At 48.2% G+C, this 16,237-nt stretch overlaps 1 protein-coding gene across 19 annotated transcripts in view; it reads right to left on the reverse strand.

Moving 5' to 3' along the window:
- ERBB2 (erb-b2 receptor tyrosine kinase 2) overlaps positions 1-12,851 on the reverse strand; it is a 35,000-nt gene extending 22,149 nt beyond the window's left edge. For 18 of the 19 annotated variants that reach the window (XM_044674482.1, XM_044674495.1, XM_044674498.1 and 15 more), the window contains exons 1-2: positions 12,776-12,848; positions 4,917-5,068 (exon numbers count right to left, since the gene is read on the reverse strand). In XM_044674482.1, coding sequence (XP_044530417.1) covers positions 4,917-5,068; positions 12,776-12,848 — 225 coding nt within the window. Of the gene's footprint in view, positions 1-4,916; positions 5,069-12,775 lie in introns of all 19 variants that reach the window. The other variant, XM_044674496.1, reaches the window with a different exon arrangement.
- Positions 12,852-16,237: the final 3,386 nt, after the last annotated feature.

The raw sequence follows: 16,237 nt of genomic DNA on the forward strand, positions 1-16,237 counted from the left end.
CATGTCATTCAGATAAGGCACTGCTGGGTTCGACCCACTTGGGGCATGATGCCTCATTTTTATGATTATTAATATTTTATGTTATTAATTTAAAAATGATATTATTTATTGGTATCGACACCATTCTTTTTGTTATTTGTTAAGAACATTTTTTTTAATTTTTATTTTTAGAAAATTTTTCCATGGTTACATGATTCATGTTCTTACTCTCCCCTCCACCCCGCACCTCCTCATCCCCTGTAGCCAAAGCACATTTCCATTGGTTTTTACATGTGTCATCAATCAAGACCTGTTTCCATATTATTGAGAGTTGCACTGGGGTGGTTGCTTAGAGTTATTAATAACATGTTTATTTGTAATTATTATTGCTATTAATTATTATTAATAAAAGTTATTTTGTCTAGAACTTTGATGTAAGGAACTCCCAGTGTGTAAATTCCTTGGAACTTATGATGATCTACAGGTTTAAAGTCTTAGAGAATTGCTCACAGCCACAGAAAGTTCAAATCCCATCACTAGTGTGTGTCTCAGGTAGGACTTCAATGGAAATTTTCCTGAGTTCAAGTCCAACTCTAACCACCATTCTATGCTGCCTCCCAAAATTATCAATAACAATAAGAATAATAATATTGGGGAGCATCTGGATAGCTCAGTGGATGGAGAGTCAGACCCAGAGATAGAAGGTCCTAGATTCAAATCTGGCCTCACTTCCTAGCAGTATGACCCTGGGCAAATCACTTAATCCCCATAGCCTGGCCTTTACCTCTCTTCTGCCTTGGAACTAGACATAGTATTGATTCTAAGACAGAAGGTGAGGGTTTAAAAAAAAAAAAAAAAGAAGACTAGTATCTAAACTACTTGAAGCAATATAGTATATTAGATAGGGCACTGGACTGAAAGTAAGGAAGTCTTGGGTTCAAATCCCTCCTTAGTTTAGCTGTGTAACTCTAGGCAAGTCATTTAATCTCCGGATACCTTAGTTTCCTTATCTGTAAAATAAGAATGTTGTACTCTTAACTTCCAAGGTTCTTCCAGGTCTAAACCTAGGATACAGCACCAGGCATGAAGTCAGAAAGACTCATCTTCCTGAATTCAAATTTGGCTTCAGATACTTCATAGTTGTGTGACCTTGGACAAGTCACTTAACTATGTTTGCCTCAGTTTCCTCATTTGTCAAATGAGCTGGAGAAGAAAATTGGCAAACCACTCTAGAACTTTGCCAAGGAAACCCCAAATGTAGTCACCAAGAGTTGGAACTGAACAAAGCTTCTAATCTGCATTTATATAGCACTTTCTCCTTTTCTCATTCTCCCTTTTTATTTGAACCTTCCAATATCCCTCAGGGGCAGAGCACAGGTCAGATAAATCCATTTTACAGATAGGGAAATCCAGGAGCAGAGTGGTTTAGTGATTTGTGGAAGCTAACACTGGTTTCTAAGGCTGGTTAATAGCAGAAACAGGATTAGAACCCAAATCTCTTGACTCTTAGACCACTCCAGGCCAAAGTAAGAAGGTAGGAGCAAGGGATTGGACTCAGAAATGTGAGCAAAAGGGTGGGAAGGGGGCAGGGGACAAAGCTTGGTGAGGAAGGGAGTCTCCAGACCTAGGAAGAGATGTCCCAAGTCAGATGCATCATTTGAAGAAAGACCATTGATTCTGTGTCATTATGGTGGTTCAGTCATTTTCAGTCACGTCTGACTCTTTGTGACACACCATTTGGGGTTTTCTCAGCAAAGATCTCAAATTTATTTGACAGAAAAGGAAACTGAGACAAGCAGGTTTAAAGTGACTTGCCCAGGGTCACCCAGCCAGGAGGTATCTGAGGCCCAAGCCCATTTGGCAAAGATATTGGAATGGTTTGCCATTTCCTTTTCCAGCTCATTTTACAGTTGAGGAAACTGAGTCAAACAGGCTAAAGTCACTTGTCCGAGGGTCATACAAGTAGTGCCTGAGGACAGGTTTGAAATCTGGGAGATGAATCTTCCTGACTCCAGGTCCTGTGCTCTATCCACTGTGCCATCTAGCTGCCCTGATTGATTCTGGAGTGGGAAGAATTCCTTCCTTCATTCCTTTGTTCATTCCTCCATTAACAATAACAATAGTTGACCTTTATATAGCACTTTATAGTTAAGAAATACTTTAGATAAGTTATCTTATTTGACCCTCAAAATAACCCGGTGAGGTATGTAGGTATGCAAGTAATAGGATCCCATTTAATGGAAGAACAAACTGAGACCTCAGGTGAAGTGACACAGGTCTTTGCAAAGCCCAACTTTGAATATAGGTCTTCTGACTCTGAATCTATTTCTCCATTCAATCATTATATATTAGATATCAACAATTACATATCAACTACAGCATGTTTCGGAGGGGAAAGATAGCCATGTTTAGGGTCAGGGAATTTGGAGCTCAGATCCCAGAGCGCTTCACTTCAGTTTCCCTAAAATGAGAGAACTGGACTAGATGGCCTCTAAGGTTCCGTCTCATCTCTAAATCAGGAACCCTACTCTGTCCAGAGCTAGAGGAAATCAAGTTCAGACTAGGAGTTCTTACCTGGAGTCTGAGAACTATTTTCTTGTTAAACCCTTACCTTCCCTCTTAGAATCAATACTATGTGTTGGCTCCAAGGCAGAAGAGAGGTAAGGGCTAGGCAATGGGGGTTAAGTGACTTGCCCAGGGTCACACAGCTGGGAAGTGTCTGAAGTCAAATTAGAACCCAGGATCTCCCATCTCTGTTGGCCCCTTCTTTATAAGGGAGGGAGACTGCTTATCAACTGGTCCCTTTGAAGCAAAAGAGGGAGTATTTCCTTTTGGTGCCTTTCTTTGGGTGGAGGGTCTCAGTTTGGGTTTGGTGGAGGTCCTCATCTTTTCAGGAAGCTCTGCTGAACCTACCCTTCATATTGATAAAGATTTCCACACCTTAGAGGCTACCCTGATTTCTCCGACAGAATCAGCCTGGAAGCCTAGATAAGGTGAAGGAGACGTGTAACCTTTGGAGCAGAACCTCTTTTTTTTAAAACCCGTCCCTTCTGTCTTGGAATCAAAACAAAGTATTGGTTCCAAGGCAGTTAAGTGATAAGGGCTAGACAGGCAATGGGGGTTACGTGACTCACCCAGAGCCACACAGCTAGGAAGGGTCTGAGGCCAGATTTGAACCCAGGACCTCCCCTCTCTAGACCCGCTCTCTATCCACTGAGCCACCCAGCTGCCCCAACAAGGTGATCAAGGCTGTAACCTTTGGAATGGAATGGAACCTTTAAGGAAGTTCAGTGTAAATCAGAATTGTAATCGTAACTTAAAGAGTCTCCAGACTGGTTGGAGAAGCTTTGCCTTCCCAACACTGATATACTTGGCTGGGAGATCTATGTGTAAACAGAGAAGGCTTCTGAAACGGACTCTTCTTCGAACGGAGCCTCCAGGATAGACTGGGAGGAGGATGGAGAAACTGACTAAAGAGTGTCCAGGGAGCAGCTGGGTAGCTCAGTGGATGAAGAGTCAGGCCTAGAGACAGAAGGTCCTAGGTTCAAGTCTGACCTCAGACACTTCCCAACTGTGTGACCCTGGGCAAGTCACTTGACCCCCATTGCCTAACCCTTACCCTTCTTCTGCCTTGGAACCCATACGCAGGATTGATTCTAAGACAGAAGGTAAGGATTAAAAAAAAGAGAGAAAGAGAAGGCGTCAGAGACAAGGAGTCTTGAGCAGAAGGAAGCTTTAGGGCTCACATTTGAAAAGGGTTTGGGATAATGACAAAACTAAGATTGATTTAGTACCTTTAAAGTTGGCCAAGTGCTTTACCACTATCTCTTTTGATCCTTACAACAACCAATTCAGGCTGATGCTACTAGTATCCCTATTTTTCAGATGGAGAAACTGAGGCTGGAAGAGAGGTTAAGACACTTGCCTAAACTTGAAGTGTTCGAAGTAGTATTTAAACTGAGGTCTTCCTGACTCCAAATGCTGCTCTCTCTCTCCATTGTGCCACCTGGCTAGTAGGGTAGAGATGGGCACCTTGATGGTCTAGTTGTTTTACACCGTGGCAGGGCAGCTAGGTGGCCCAGTGGACAGAGTACCAAACCTGAGTTCAAATCTGGCCCCAGACACTTCCTAGCTGTGTAACTCTGGGCAAGTCACTTGCCTCCATTTCTTCATGTATAAAAGAAGCCGCAAAAGGAAATGATGAACCACTCCAGTACCTTTGCCAAGAAAACCCCAATGGGGTCCTCAGGAGTGGGACGTGACTCACTGACTAAACAATAGCAAGGGTGCCCCGAAAGTCCTGATGTGAGATGCTAATGTCAAATTGTTGCTTTATGATGTTTCCCTCGCCTGCTTAAAGAGTGATTTACTGTTTTTTTTTTTTTTTAACCCTTACCTTCTATTTGGCTCCAAGGCAGAAGAGTGGTAAGGGCTAGGAAATGGGGGTCAAGTGACTTGCCCAAGGTCACACCGCTGGGAAGCATCTGAGATCACATTTGAACCCAGGACCTCCCGTCTCTAGGCCTGGCTCTCAATCCACTGAGCTACTCAGCTGCCCCCAGGAACTATTTACTCTTGACCAACTACTATGCTCAACTAGGAGGAATATTTCAGTATGGCAGGTGGGAAGATAGTCTGGTGGAAGCCTGGGGTCAGCTGGGAGAAGCAGAGGACTGTGAGGGGAGGAAGAAGACAGGGACCTTCAAGTCTGTGTCCTGGAGCAAATACATACATTGTGAGTACATTAGAGAGGCACGACACAAAATGTATTTTGTGATGGACTTGGGACAATCAGGCGAGAGTAGGTAACGTTGTGGGAATCTTAGAGGGGATCTGTCAGCTTTAAGAGAGTGGCCGGCCCAGATGGGGGGGCAAGGGGAGGACGTGGCATCTCACCTGGGGCCAGGGGGGTTACCTGGATAATCTCTGGGCCTTACCTGAAGGAAGGAAAGGTTGGCGTCCGCAGGCAGGTAAGTGAGCTCCAGGTTGCCCTGTACAACCTGGCATCCTTGGTACAGGTGGCTCAGTGTTTCGAGGTGGTTCTCGAGACTGGCAGGATACTGAAGCTTCATGTCTGTGCCTGTACACACTGGCAGGAGGGGGAAAATATACCAGGGTCAGGGCTGGCACTACCCACTTGAAGCGCCTCAATCCAGAATTCCAGCAGCCACAGGGACCCAACAGTCCTGTTTCCCCAGCTAGGGAGAGCCTTTCCTCAGCTCCTGGCCCTTTGAAGGAATGGCAGCCTACTCCAATACTAATGGGCCCACCAAACAAAACCATGAGCTAAAGGGGGAAGGATTTAGGGTGAATCATTTGCCAGCTGTGTCCATGGAAAAGAGAGGGGATCTCCCGAGGAGGCATAGTTGCCCTGTGCCAGTCCCATGAAGCTCACCACAGATGGGGTAGGTGGGTCCTGACCTTGTCCTCCTCTCCCCTTATAGGGGGGCAGACAGAGAAAATCCTGCTTTATCCCAGAAGCTGGGTCCTGAGACTCTGGCATCATGCCAATGGGGTAAAAATCCCCGAAGGGAGAAGATGAATCATTAGCCCCCTACCTCCCTCTCCCAAACAAACCCAGGGCATTTTCCCCACCCCATTCCAAAACCACCCACATGCCAATCCCTGGCAAAGGATATCCTCCCACCCTTAATACCACCCAGAAAGTGTCAGTGAGGGTCAGATTGGGGGTGGGGGGAGGACAGGCCCCTAGTCACTATGGGGTGAGTGCAACAAGCCCAGCCTGGAAGGAAGGGGCGCCGTCTCCCCCCTTCTTTCCTGGGCACCCAGAGCAGCCAGAACCACAGCAGACTCCGGGCAAGGTCACAGTGTGTGTATGTGCTTAAACCTTGCACAAACTGGCATCAACACCTCCACAGCGGGGTGAGAGCCTGGAAGAAGCTGCCCAGCCACAGGGACAACTCCTGGGCTCCTCTCCTTACCAGCAGGCACAGAGCTTGGCTGTTAACCACAGGGCCACCACAGTAGGCACCCCAGCTGTGTCTGCCCCAGCCTAGAGCTAACCAGGCAGCCAGATCAGGGCGAGGAGCCCCCGCCACCAACCCTAGCCCTCCTTGAAAGAATAACTATGGCCACTGGGGTTGGGGCAGTCGTATTATCAGCTGGCTCAGTGGCTGCTGGCAAGGAGAGGGTTAATATGCCCTGCTGAACCCGTTTTTCTGCTCAGGTGAGAAGATGAGTCACCTGATGCATCTCAACCTGGGAGGGTGTGCCTAGAGGGGTGGCAGGCAGAGGGAGGGCCACTCTAGACACACCAGGCTACCTGGGATTCCTGCATAACACTTCTGTTCCCAGTCTTCTGGGGCTCTGCTCGTCCCCCAGGCTCCTCCTCTCTCAGCAGGTTGCATTCCCTACCTCAAAGGCTGAGGAAGAATGCAATCCAGGCCCTGCTTTTCTGCTCACCTGAGAGTCTGAGGGGTGCAGAGTGGGCAGAAGGCAGGGCACCCATTCTTTCCTTATGAGCCTCTACTTCCCTCCTCCCACACTCCAAGGGCCTCTATCTCTACCCACTAGATCTTGGGAAAGAGAGAAACTGAAGGCCTGGAAGCCAGACAGGAGGAGCCAGGAGTCCAAGTTCCCAGCCTGAGGGACGGTGTCTCTTCTTCCTCTATCTCCTCAATGGAAATCATCCTTGTTCCTACCCATCCCCCCCCCCCCCAACCTAGCTCCCAAGAGAAATTGGAGCCAGGGGGCAGACGGGGCCCAAAATAAAGACCCTGCTGCTGGGATCAGCTCCCCCCAGCCACTTCAGCTGCTCGCCCCAGCCCAGCTGTCTCCTTAGGCCCCAGCCCAGGACCCAGAGAAGGGAGCCCCCTGACCCCACCCCACCCCACCAGCTCCCTTGTTCTGAGGCACACACCCAAAGGAGAATGGTGGGGCCACCCAGACTGGAGAATGGCGTGGGGAAAGGCCCAGGGCTCTTGTACCCTCTTAGTGCCACTAACACGCTTTCAGAATCTGTCTGCTTCAGGAAGAAAGGGGGCTGAGAGGGTGGAAGGACTCCCAGGACTTTTGTTTGCCCATTTCATGGCCCCTTCGCCCTCCTAATGAGACTCGAGTGTTTGCACATAGCCAGGGCAGAGGAGGAGAAAGAAACTCGCTCACTCCCCACCCAGCTTTTAGCTTCAGCGTCAGTGGCCAGCAGTCACCTCACACGCCGACCACCAGACCATGGGCAACAGATATGGGGACATGGGGATTGCAGCCCCCTTCCTGTCCTGGCCCAGGCTCCTCTCTCCCTCCATCCCCTCCACATACAGAACTTCCCTCTCTACTAACACTCGCCCTTCATTCTGAAACTCTTTTCTGTCCTGGAGCCCCACACTCCACTGGTTCCTCCAACATTTCCTTTTGGGTGAAGTTAAGATCAGTCTTGTTCCCTGCAAAGACACCTTCCTGCCGACAATTTGGCTGTTCCCAAGAAGTCCAGAGAGCCTGGACTTTCTGAATTCAAGGAACAAAAATGTACTTTTAATGTATATCTATTTTTGTAAGCTGTGATGTGGCCAATAGGGAGTTGGCTTTGAAGTCAGGAAAACATGGATTCAAATCCTACCTCTGACACACAGTGGCCTTGTGATCCTGGCCAAGTTATTTGTTTCTCAAGCCTATCATTCTGGGAAGATGCAGGCCTGTTTCCTCATCAGGGAGTTCCCTATATAACTGAAATCACAAGTCCTGTCTCTATGATTTTTTTTAAACCCTTACTTTCTTGCTAACAACTCCAAGACAGAAAGGCAAGCAAGGACTAGGCAATGGGGGTTAAGTGACTACTTGTCCAGGGTCACACAGCTAGGGAGTATCTGAAGCTAGATTCGAAGCCAGATCCTCCTAATTCTAGACCTGATTCTCTATCCACTGAGCCACCTAGCTGCCCCCTCTATCCATGACTTTGAAGGAGACTACAGAAGGAACATCCTTTGCCAGGATGAAGGATGGATCCTGACTGAATTTTGATTTGCAAAACGGTACCTATATCTGTCAGACCAAAACAAGAGTCTGTATTCTGAAAAAAAAAAAAAAAAAAAAAGGCACAGCACCCATTCCCTTGGGGGAGCTCCTCTGGAGCCCTACATCTCTCCCACTGCAATTTCTAACACTTCCTCCCGGACTCACAGTCAGAGGACACACACTTCAGTTTCCCATCTTCCTTAGTATTCTTTTCTTTAGTCCTCATCACATCCTGGTCCTTTGTGAAAAGACCTCAGAGGCCTAGTGCAACCCCTTCATTTTTTTATTTTATAACCCTTACTTTCTGTCTTAGTAACAACTCTTAAGACAGAAGGGCAAGGGCTAGGCAATGAGGGTTAAGTGACTTGCACAGGGTCACACAGCTAGGAAGTATCTGAGGTCAGATTTGAACCTAGGACCTCCCGTCTCTAGACCTGACACTCAATCCACTGAGCCACCTATTGGCCCTACCCCTTTAGAGATGAAGAAACCAAGTCTCAGGGAAGTTAAATGACTTTCCCAAAATCACACAGGTGGTAATTGCTAGAGAAGGATTTTGAACCAGGTCCTCTGACTTAACAGTCAGTGTTCTTGCCATTGTACTGAGGTGCTTGCCTCCCTTTGTTCAGGTAGGTCCTAGCAATATGGCAGCCTTCTCCCAAGGTCTTCATTCTTGACCTTTCCTCTCTCAATCATCTGGCCCTCCATGGTGATACATGCCTCCTTTTGTTTGGGTAGATCCTACCAATATGGCAGCCTTCTCCCAAGGTCCTCATTCCTGGCCTTCCCTCTCTCACTCAAATTGTCCTCCATAATGACACTTGACTCCTACCAGGGTTTATTCTTCCTAGAAAGAATCAAACCCTAGAAGCACTTTCCATTTCCTTCTACTTCGCCAACAGTTCCTCCAACTCCAAATTCCAGGGCCCCCAGCACCTGCTTTCAGGAGGGAGTTGGGGGTGAGTTTCCCATACTACCTCTGTGGGAGAAGAAATCCCCATGCTGCCCACACAGGCAGAGAGACCCTGTCCCCTGATGATGCCTGCTCTGTCCTCACTGGCTGCACCCTTCTCCCTGCTATTCCTTCTCCTGTCTTCCGCCCCAGTTGTTTTACTCCCACCCACACCCCACAGACTTCCTGTCATCCTCAACAGCACCGACCATTCCCCCACCTCCCCAATTCCAACCGGTCTCCCTGGGCAGGGAACAGAATTTTGCTCATGGAATATGGATCCTTTCCTTTGTCCAATCAACTGAAGACAAGGGAGAGGAAGCTCTGTGTGTGTGGGTTAGAGAAAAATGAGCAACAGAGAGATGCTGACATAAATTATCATTGTTGAAGGTAGGAATTGGGGGAGAAATAGTGGTCCAGGAAGAGGATTAGCATTCAAAGTCTTTCCCTGAGAAGCCTTCCCAGGCTCACCTAGTGAACATTACTCCAGCGCTGTGGGATGAGGATGGATGTATCATGAGCCCTATTTTTATACATGAGGAAACAGAGGATCCTGTGGAGTAGGGAACTTGTCCAGAGTCACATAGCTAATAAACACCATAAATAGTATTTGGTTTTTCTGTTTGTCTTTTTTATAATCCTTACCTTCCATCCTAGAATTGAGTCCAAGTATCAGTTTTAAAGCGGAAGAATGGTAAGGGCTAGGCAATGGGGGTTAAGTGACTTGCTCAGGGTCACACAACTAGTATCTAAGGGCAGGTTTGAACTCAGGTTCTCCCAACTCCAGATCTGATGCTCTCTCTACTGAGCCACCCTGCTGCCCCAAATATGGAAGGAAGGGTTCTTTACCTGGGGTCCATGGACTATAGATTTCAGGGGTGTCCATGAACTTGGATGGAGAAGAAAAAAATACATCATTACTTTCATTAACCTTTAACTAAAATGTAGTATGACATTAAATGATTTTAAAACACTCTTCTGAGGAGCAGTGAGGTAGCACAGTGGATAGAAAGCCAGGCCTGAAGTCAGGAAGTCCTGAGTTCAAATCTGGCCTCAGACACTTCCTATGTGTCCATGGGCAAGTCACATAACCTCAATTGCCTGGCCCTTAACAGTCTGGCCTCAGAATCAATACTTCATATCCATTCTAAGACAGAATGTTATGAGTTTTTTAAAAAAAATCACTGTTCTGAGAAGGGGCCCAGAGGTTTCAGCATATTGTCAAAGGCTTCCATGATACAAAAAGGTGAAGAACCCCTAGAACCAGGGGAAGATAATGCCTTCCTGTTTTGGGGGAGGGTGCTCTTGGAACAATGGGTCAGAATTCTTTTTTCTGGAAAAAGAGAACTAGCACTCTTAAGGATGCAGCCATTAGGGAGAGAGGGAATTTGGGAATGTGACTGACTCTCAGTCTCACCAGTTAGTCATAGCAAAAACAATCAATAATAAAATTAAAGTAGTTTATTAAATTAAAAAAGAAAATTAATGTATTTTATTTTGGTCTTTGAAATGCAGTGGATTTACCTTCCCCATTATACTTTACTTAATGCCAAAGTGAGTTTACTTCCTTTGAGCACAACCACTAACCTGGGGGGGAGGGAGTGGTAGATGAAAGGGGAGTCATCCTGTAATATTAATAATGATAATAATAAAATAGGGGATAGCTAAGTAGCACAGTGGATAGAATGCCAGGACAAGAGATGGGAGGTCCTGGGTTCAAATCTGGCTTCAGACACTTCCTAGCTTTGTGACCCTGGGCAAGTCACTTAACTGCCTACCTCTTGCCCTTTTGGTTTAGAATTGTTATTAAGACAAAAAGTAAGGGTTTAAAAATAATAATAATAAAAGTAAACATTAGCTGTGGAGAACCCACAAATTAAGAGATTATATGGCTTTCAATGTCAATAATTCCTCAATCTATGAAATAGGATCTTGGCAACAGTTTGACCCTATATGTCTTTTATTTATTCCCCTTGCCCTGACTCTGAAGTCTCTTCCCTGAATGCCCCTTCCCCCAGCCTCACTGGTAGTTGTTCTTTTGGGTAGAATTCCCTGTGACATATCCTCATAGGGTGCCACCCCACAGAAATGGAATAGAGTGCAGCTTGTATGATAAAGAGGTCCTTTAACAATCCCCCTCACTCTCCTTCCTCAATACACCTTCGCCTTCCCTCACCTCAACCTGAACACATCCATCTTCTCTCCTTTGAACAGTCCCATCAAGAATTTTTAGAAATGTGAGTATAAGAACAGTAGGAAGGAAAGTTAGTGGGGAAACCGAGGCACAAACTTCTTTCCTTCCTGAAAGGTGAAGAAATGGAGTCAGGGAGGGGAATTATAGTCCCACAAAACCAGCCTAACAGAAGCGCCCATTAGGCTTCCCTTTCCCATCACCCAGTTTTCTTAGCAGCTGAACAAAAACATAAGTTTCAGGATTCCAAAGTACACACTACTGCTCTGCCTTGGCCAGGGTATAAGAGCCCGGAAGAGGCTCTGGGCTGAGAATCTGAGCAGTAGCGAAGCTCAACATGTGGGGTCAAGGAGGGAGAACCAGGCACTAGATGCAAGTGGGAAGGATGGAAACCACTTCTTTGGGGGCTTTCCAGAAAACCCAACAGAGCCGTCTCAAGGTTCCGACCTAGGAGGGCAAAGAGCACATTTTCCCCAGGAGCCCAAGTCCTGGAGTCAGACTGTTGTTTGGCAACACAAGGGACACACACACATACACACACACACACACGGACAAAACAGACCCACTGCCACTGGGACACCCGCAGACCCCGCCCCCAGAGGCACACACAGACACACTCCACAGACAGACAACATCCGCGGAGATCCCCTCCCCGAGTGTTTGCTGCTCTCAGCAGCCTTCAGCCCTATCCTACCTCATCCCTTTCTCCAGTCACCCTAATAAAGGAAAAAGCCAGACTCAAAGCAGTGCCCCTTCCCCTTTCCACTCCAACTGGTCCCTTTTACTTTGCCCCCCAAGTCCCCATCCCTGGGAATTCTCCCCTCCCCACCCCAAGACCACCCGGAACCTTTCTTTGTGTCCCATCCTCTACACCTGCCAAGTTAAGCCCAACAAAAAGAAGCCTCCCACCCCCCCCCCTTTCCAGACTGGCCCAGAAGAAACTTATTCAAAACAACTGCCTCCCTTTTCCGCCCCCTCTTTTCTTCCCTCTCCTGGCCTCCCTCCCCACACTAGTGAGTGTGGTAACATCCCAGCAAGCCTAGAGCCTTCTCCTCAATCCACTCCTGGTCCAACTGGTTACCTCTCTGCCCCCTCCCACACCACCCCCTCCAGCCTGAGGCAGGCAGGAACCCAAGCGGCAACAAGCTGACGTTGGGGGTGGGTGGGGGGCAGGAGAGGAGGGAGGGCTGAGGCACGAAAAGGGACCCCCAGAGAAAGCCAGCCCAGCCCAGTCCAGTCTGGAGATTATTGGCTGTGGATTTTAAAAGTCAAACAAACAGAAGAAAACACACACACGCACACGCACGCACGCACACGCCACTTTGGAGGACTTTTCTTTCTGGTCAATTTTGTGTGAAACTTTTTGAAAGTTCCCTATTTGACAAGAGCTGGCAGAGACCCAAGCCCTACTTCGGGCCCCTTCAGTGTAACTTTAGCCCCTGCCCTACCTACCTCCCTGATCCCGCTTCATCTCTCTGACTTCATCTCCCCAGGCCCTTCTGGGAGACCCCCTTCCCTCCCGGCTTGGGCATATTTCTCGTCCGCCGGCTCCCATGTTCTCCGAGGCTTTGCTTTCCTCATTCCCACTCCCCACCCTTGTCAAATGTCTCTCCGACTTTTCCTCCCCTTGAGAATTCTTTGCGGAGAAGGACTGCAGCCAGTTCTTGCCCAATCGGACTCACCTTGGGTCCCCCAGACTGCTGGGGGCAGAAGGACCAGAAGGAGCCCCCAACAGCAGCAGCCCGACAGGTCCATGGTCCTCACTTCGGCCCGGGGCCCATGGCTCCCAGGCGCTGGGACGAGGACCGGCGGAACCCGAGAGCCGGGAGATGAAGGGATCCCAGGAACCACCACGGTCCAGGCGGGGAGCCCCTGGAGCTAGTCACTGGCCCAGCGGGGAGATTTTCCTTCTTTACCGTCTTTTCTCTGGGAGCCAGGATTGCCGGGGAATCTCAGCTCTCCAACTTCATTCCCGTACTTCCTCAAGGCAGTCAGTGCTTGCCCTCCACCTCCTCCTCCTTCTCCTCCTCCTCCTCCTCCTCTTCTCTTCGGGAGCGCGCTGCTCGATCTCGCTCCCGCCCTCCCCCCCACCTCCCTCCAACTACATTCCAACAAGTCTCTGGGAGTGGCAGTGGCTGCTCCCAGCTTTACTTTCTCTATCTCCCTGGGTAAGCCTGGGGTGCCTTGATCTCCCCGGATCTGGAGGCTTTTTTAGAATCCTGTTGTTCCTGGAAGGAGGGGATGGGGGCAGAGCCAGGGTACCTTGCTTCCTCATTACCAGGCTTTCCCAATCCACTGATACACATCCCGCAGCTCTGGAGTGAACCCTAATCAAAGTTGCCTTTCCTCATCCTTCCCTAGCCTAGGCTGTCCTGCCTTTTGTTAACAAGCTCCATTCTATCTCACCATGCCCATCATTACCTCAACTACCTTACTCCTACCCCAATCCCTTCTTCTAGAACAGTGGTTCTTAACTAGCTTTGGGTTGTGGACCCCTTTGGCAGCCTGGTGAAGCCAGGGACCCCTTCTTAGAATAAGATATAATTGAAGGAGATGCTAAATTTCAATTAGAAGTTAGTGAAAATAAAAGATTTTTTTTCTCTTTATATCCAAATTTCCAGGTCCCCTGTTCTTTCTTCAGGCTCTGAGAAAAAGAAGCACCAACTAAAGCTCAGAAATGGGATAATTATAAGGGAGAAAAGGGACAAATTTGGGGACTGTTGGGTAAGCATCCCCCTTGTTGCACTGCCAATACTGGCTCTGTCCTCAGATCTCTCTGGGCCCAGGATTCTTGTGAGGCCTTTTGCGGATTCTGGGGGTTTTCTCTTGAAGATTCTAAGAAACATCTGTGTTTTGCTGTCTAGTGCCTTTATGTAGAATTTCTCTACCCAAGGGCATTGATGGGTTCTCTTTGGATTCAGAGTCTCTATTTTGAAGCATGTACCCATCTGCGATCTTTCTGTGGAGTCTCTGCCTAGAACTCTTTTGGGGGGTCTCCCTGAGGGCCTAGGGACTCTCTCTAAGTCCAGAATCTCTTTTATGGGGCCTCCGTCTCAGGCCTCCTTCAGCCTGTAGGATCTCCCTGGGTTCAAAGGATCCTCTGAGAGGTCTCTCTATCCAGAGCTCCTTTTCCCAACCAAGACCTTCTTGGTAGGGGAGAAGCAAGACAGTTCTAGCCCATGGTCAAGGGGGATAAGGGACAGAGAAAGCAAAGATGAGCACAAGGATGGTCATTAATATCAGTGAAAACTTCTTGGCTCCCACAGGAGATTTGAAGCCAAGGGAAAGTGAGGGTGTGGGGAGCTGAGTGATACCATCTTAATGAGGGGACATTTAGCACTTAGGAGAGAGAAGGTGGAGAGTTAAGTTTGCCCCCTCTCCTTCCCCTAATCCCTGCTTTTCTTTTCGCCTTCCTTCTCTCTAGTTTTTTCTATCCCTCCATTTGTGAGCTGGGGATAGCCCAGACCAGAAAAACCTCCTAAGTGGGCATTAAGCTTTGATTCAGCTACTGGCCTCAATAATACAAAACCACAGATCGTGTCAGTGTCCTCTGGGCCCAGAAGCCCTTGGTCACCCATGAAAACCTTGGGAATAAGAGCACTATAGTATACAACAGAGGGGCCCCTCTCAGACATCAGGGTCACTCCTTTTGCCTAGGTTGCCTCCTTCCTGGCCAGAGCTACCCTCCTAGAGAAGAGTCTTCGCCTGGAAAACAATGAGGTGTCAGTGGCTGGCTGAGGAGGAAGGAGGGAGGCAAGGATCGGGGAGTGGTTAGACAGACAAGAGGGTTGGGGGAGGAGGAGTTGGTGTCAGAGCTCAAGTCCTGGGGAGGAGGCTCATAGAGGGGCTGGACTCCAGAGACAGAGAATGGGCTCATTCAGAGCTGGGAAGGAAGGGGGGAAAATTCTTGTCTAGTGTTTGAAAAGAGTAGGGAAGAGGGGGCAGGGGGTGGGCACAGCAGATTCGAATCTCCCTTTCCTTGGGCTTCTCTCCATCCCCCCTCACCCCCCTTCTCCCCATAAGGCCTGGCAAGAGAGGCTGGGAGAGACTGAATATGAGGGAAAGATTTGAAAGGGTGAGCCTTGAGGGTAAGGAGCATTGGGGAACCTCAGAGAGAAGAGAAGAGAGAGGAGGCTGAAATAGTGGGAACTCATACAGTATATGTGGATGTTTGTGTGTGTGTGTGTGTGTATTTCTCTCTCTCTCTCTCTCTCTCTCTCTCTCTCTCTCTCTCTCTCTCTCTCTCTCTCTCTCCCCCTTTCTCCCTCCCTCTCCTTCTTTCTCTCCTTCCCTCATTCTCTCTCTTCCCCTTCTATCTCTCCCTCTCCCCTCTTTTATTCTCTCTCTTTCTCTCTCTTTTATCCCTCCCTCTCTTTCTCTCTCTCTCTCTCCCCCCTCTCTTTCTCTCTCCCTCTCCCCCCCCCAAATAGAGGAGGATCAGGAATGGGAAACTAAGGAAGAATAGGGAACATTAACAAAGAAGGGATAGACTAGAGGAGAAAAATGAAGTACCTAGAAGAGTAAATGGAGGAGGGAAATGGATAAAGAGAGAAGGAAATGAGAAAGAGGAGGAAAGATTGAGGGACAGAGAAATAGGTAAGATTGAGAGAATAATGGAAAGGCAGAATAGAAGGAGTGATGTAGAAAAGACTAAAAGAGAGGGAACCTAGAGGGAAACTGAGAGGGGAAAAGAGATGTCTGAAGACTAGAAGGATGAGGGATAAAGGGTAGGAGGATGAAGTACAGAAAAAAAAAAACAAAATGAGGGAGAAGTTAGTGGGAGACTGAACAAAGGCAGGGGGCTATGGCTATGGGTAAGAAAGCAGTAACTTTGCTTTATAGTTCTTAGTCTTAACTGCTTCTCTAGGTCCAAGGGGATGGCTAGGATAGTCATAGAAGTTGAAGGGAGGCAAGAGCAGGGCACCAATTTTCTGGGGGTGACCTCTAAGGGTCGCCTGGCCAGAGTCTGGGAATCAATGGCATGTGAAATACTATCAATCATTAACTAGGCATGGAAGCCCTGAGAACACACACGGAGCATTTTGTGTGTGTGTGTGTGTGTGTGTGTGTGTGTGTGTGAGAGAGAGAGAGAGAGAGAGAGAGAGAGAGAGAGAGAGAGAGAGAGAGAGAGAGAGAGAGAGAGA

This window comes from Gracilinanus agilis, chromosome 4 (assembly GCF_016433145.1).
Source record: "Gracilinanus agilis isolate LMUSP501 chromosome 4, AgileGrace, whole genome shotgun sequence".
NCBI lineage: Eukaryota > Metazoa > Chordata > Mammalia > Didelphimorphia > Didelphidae > Gracilinanus > Gracilinanus agilis.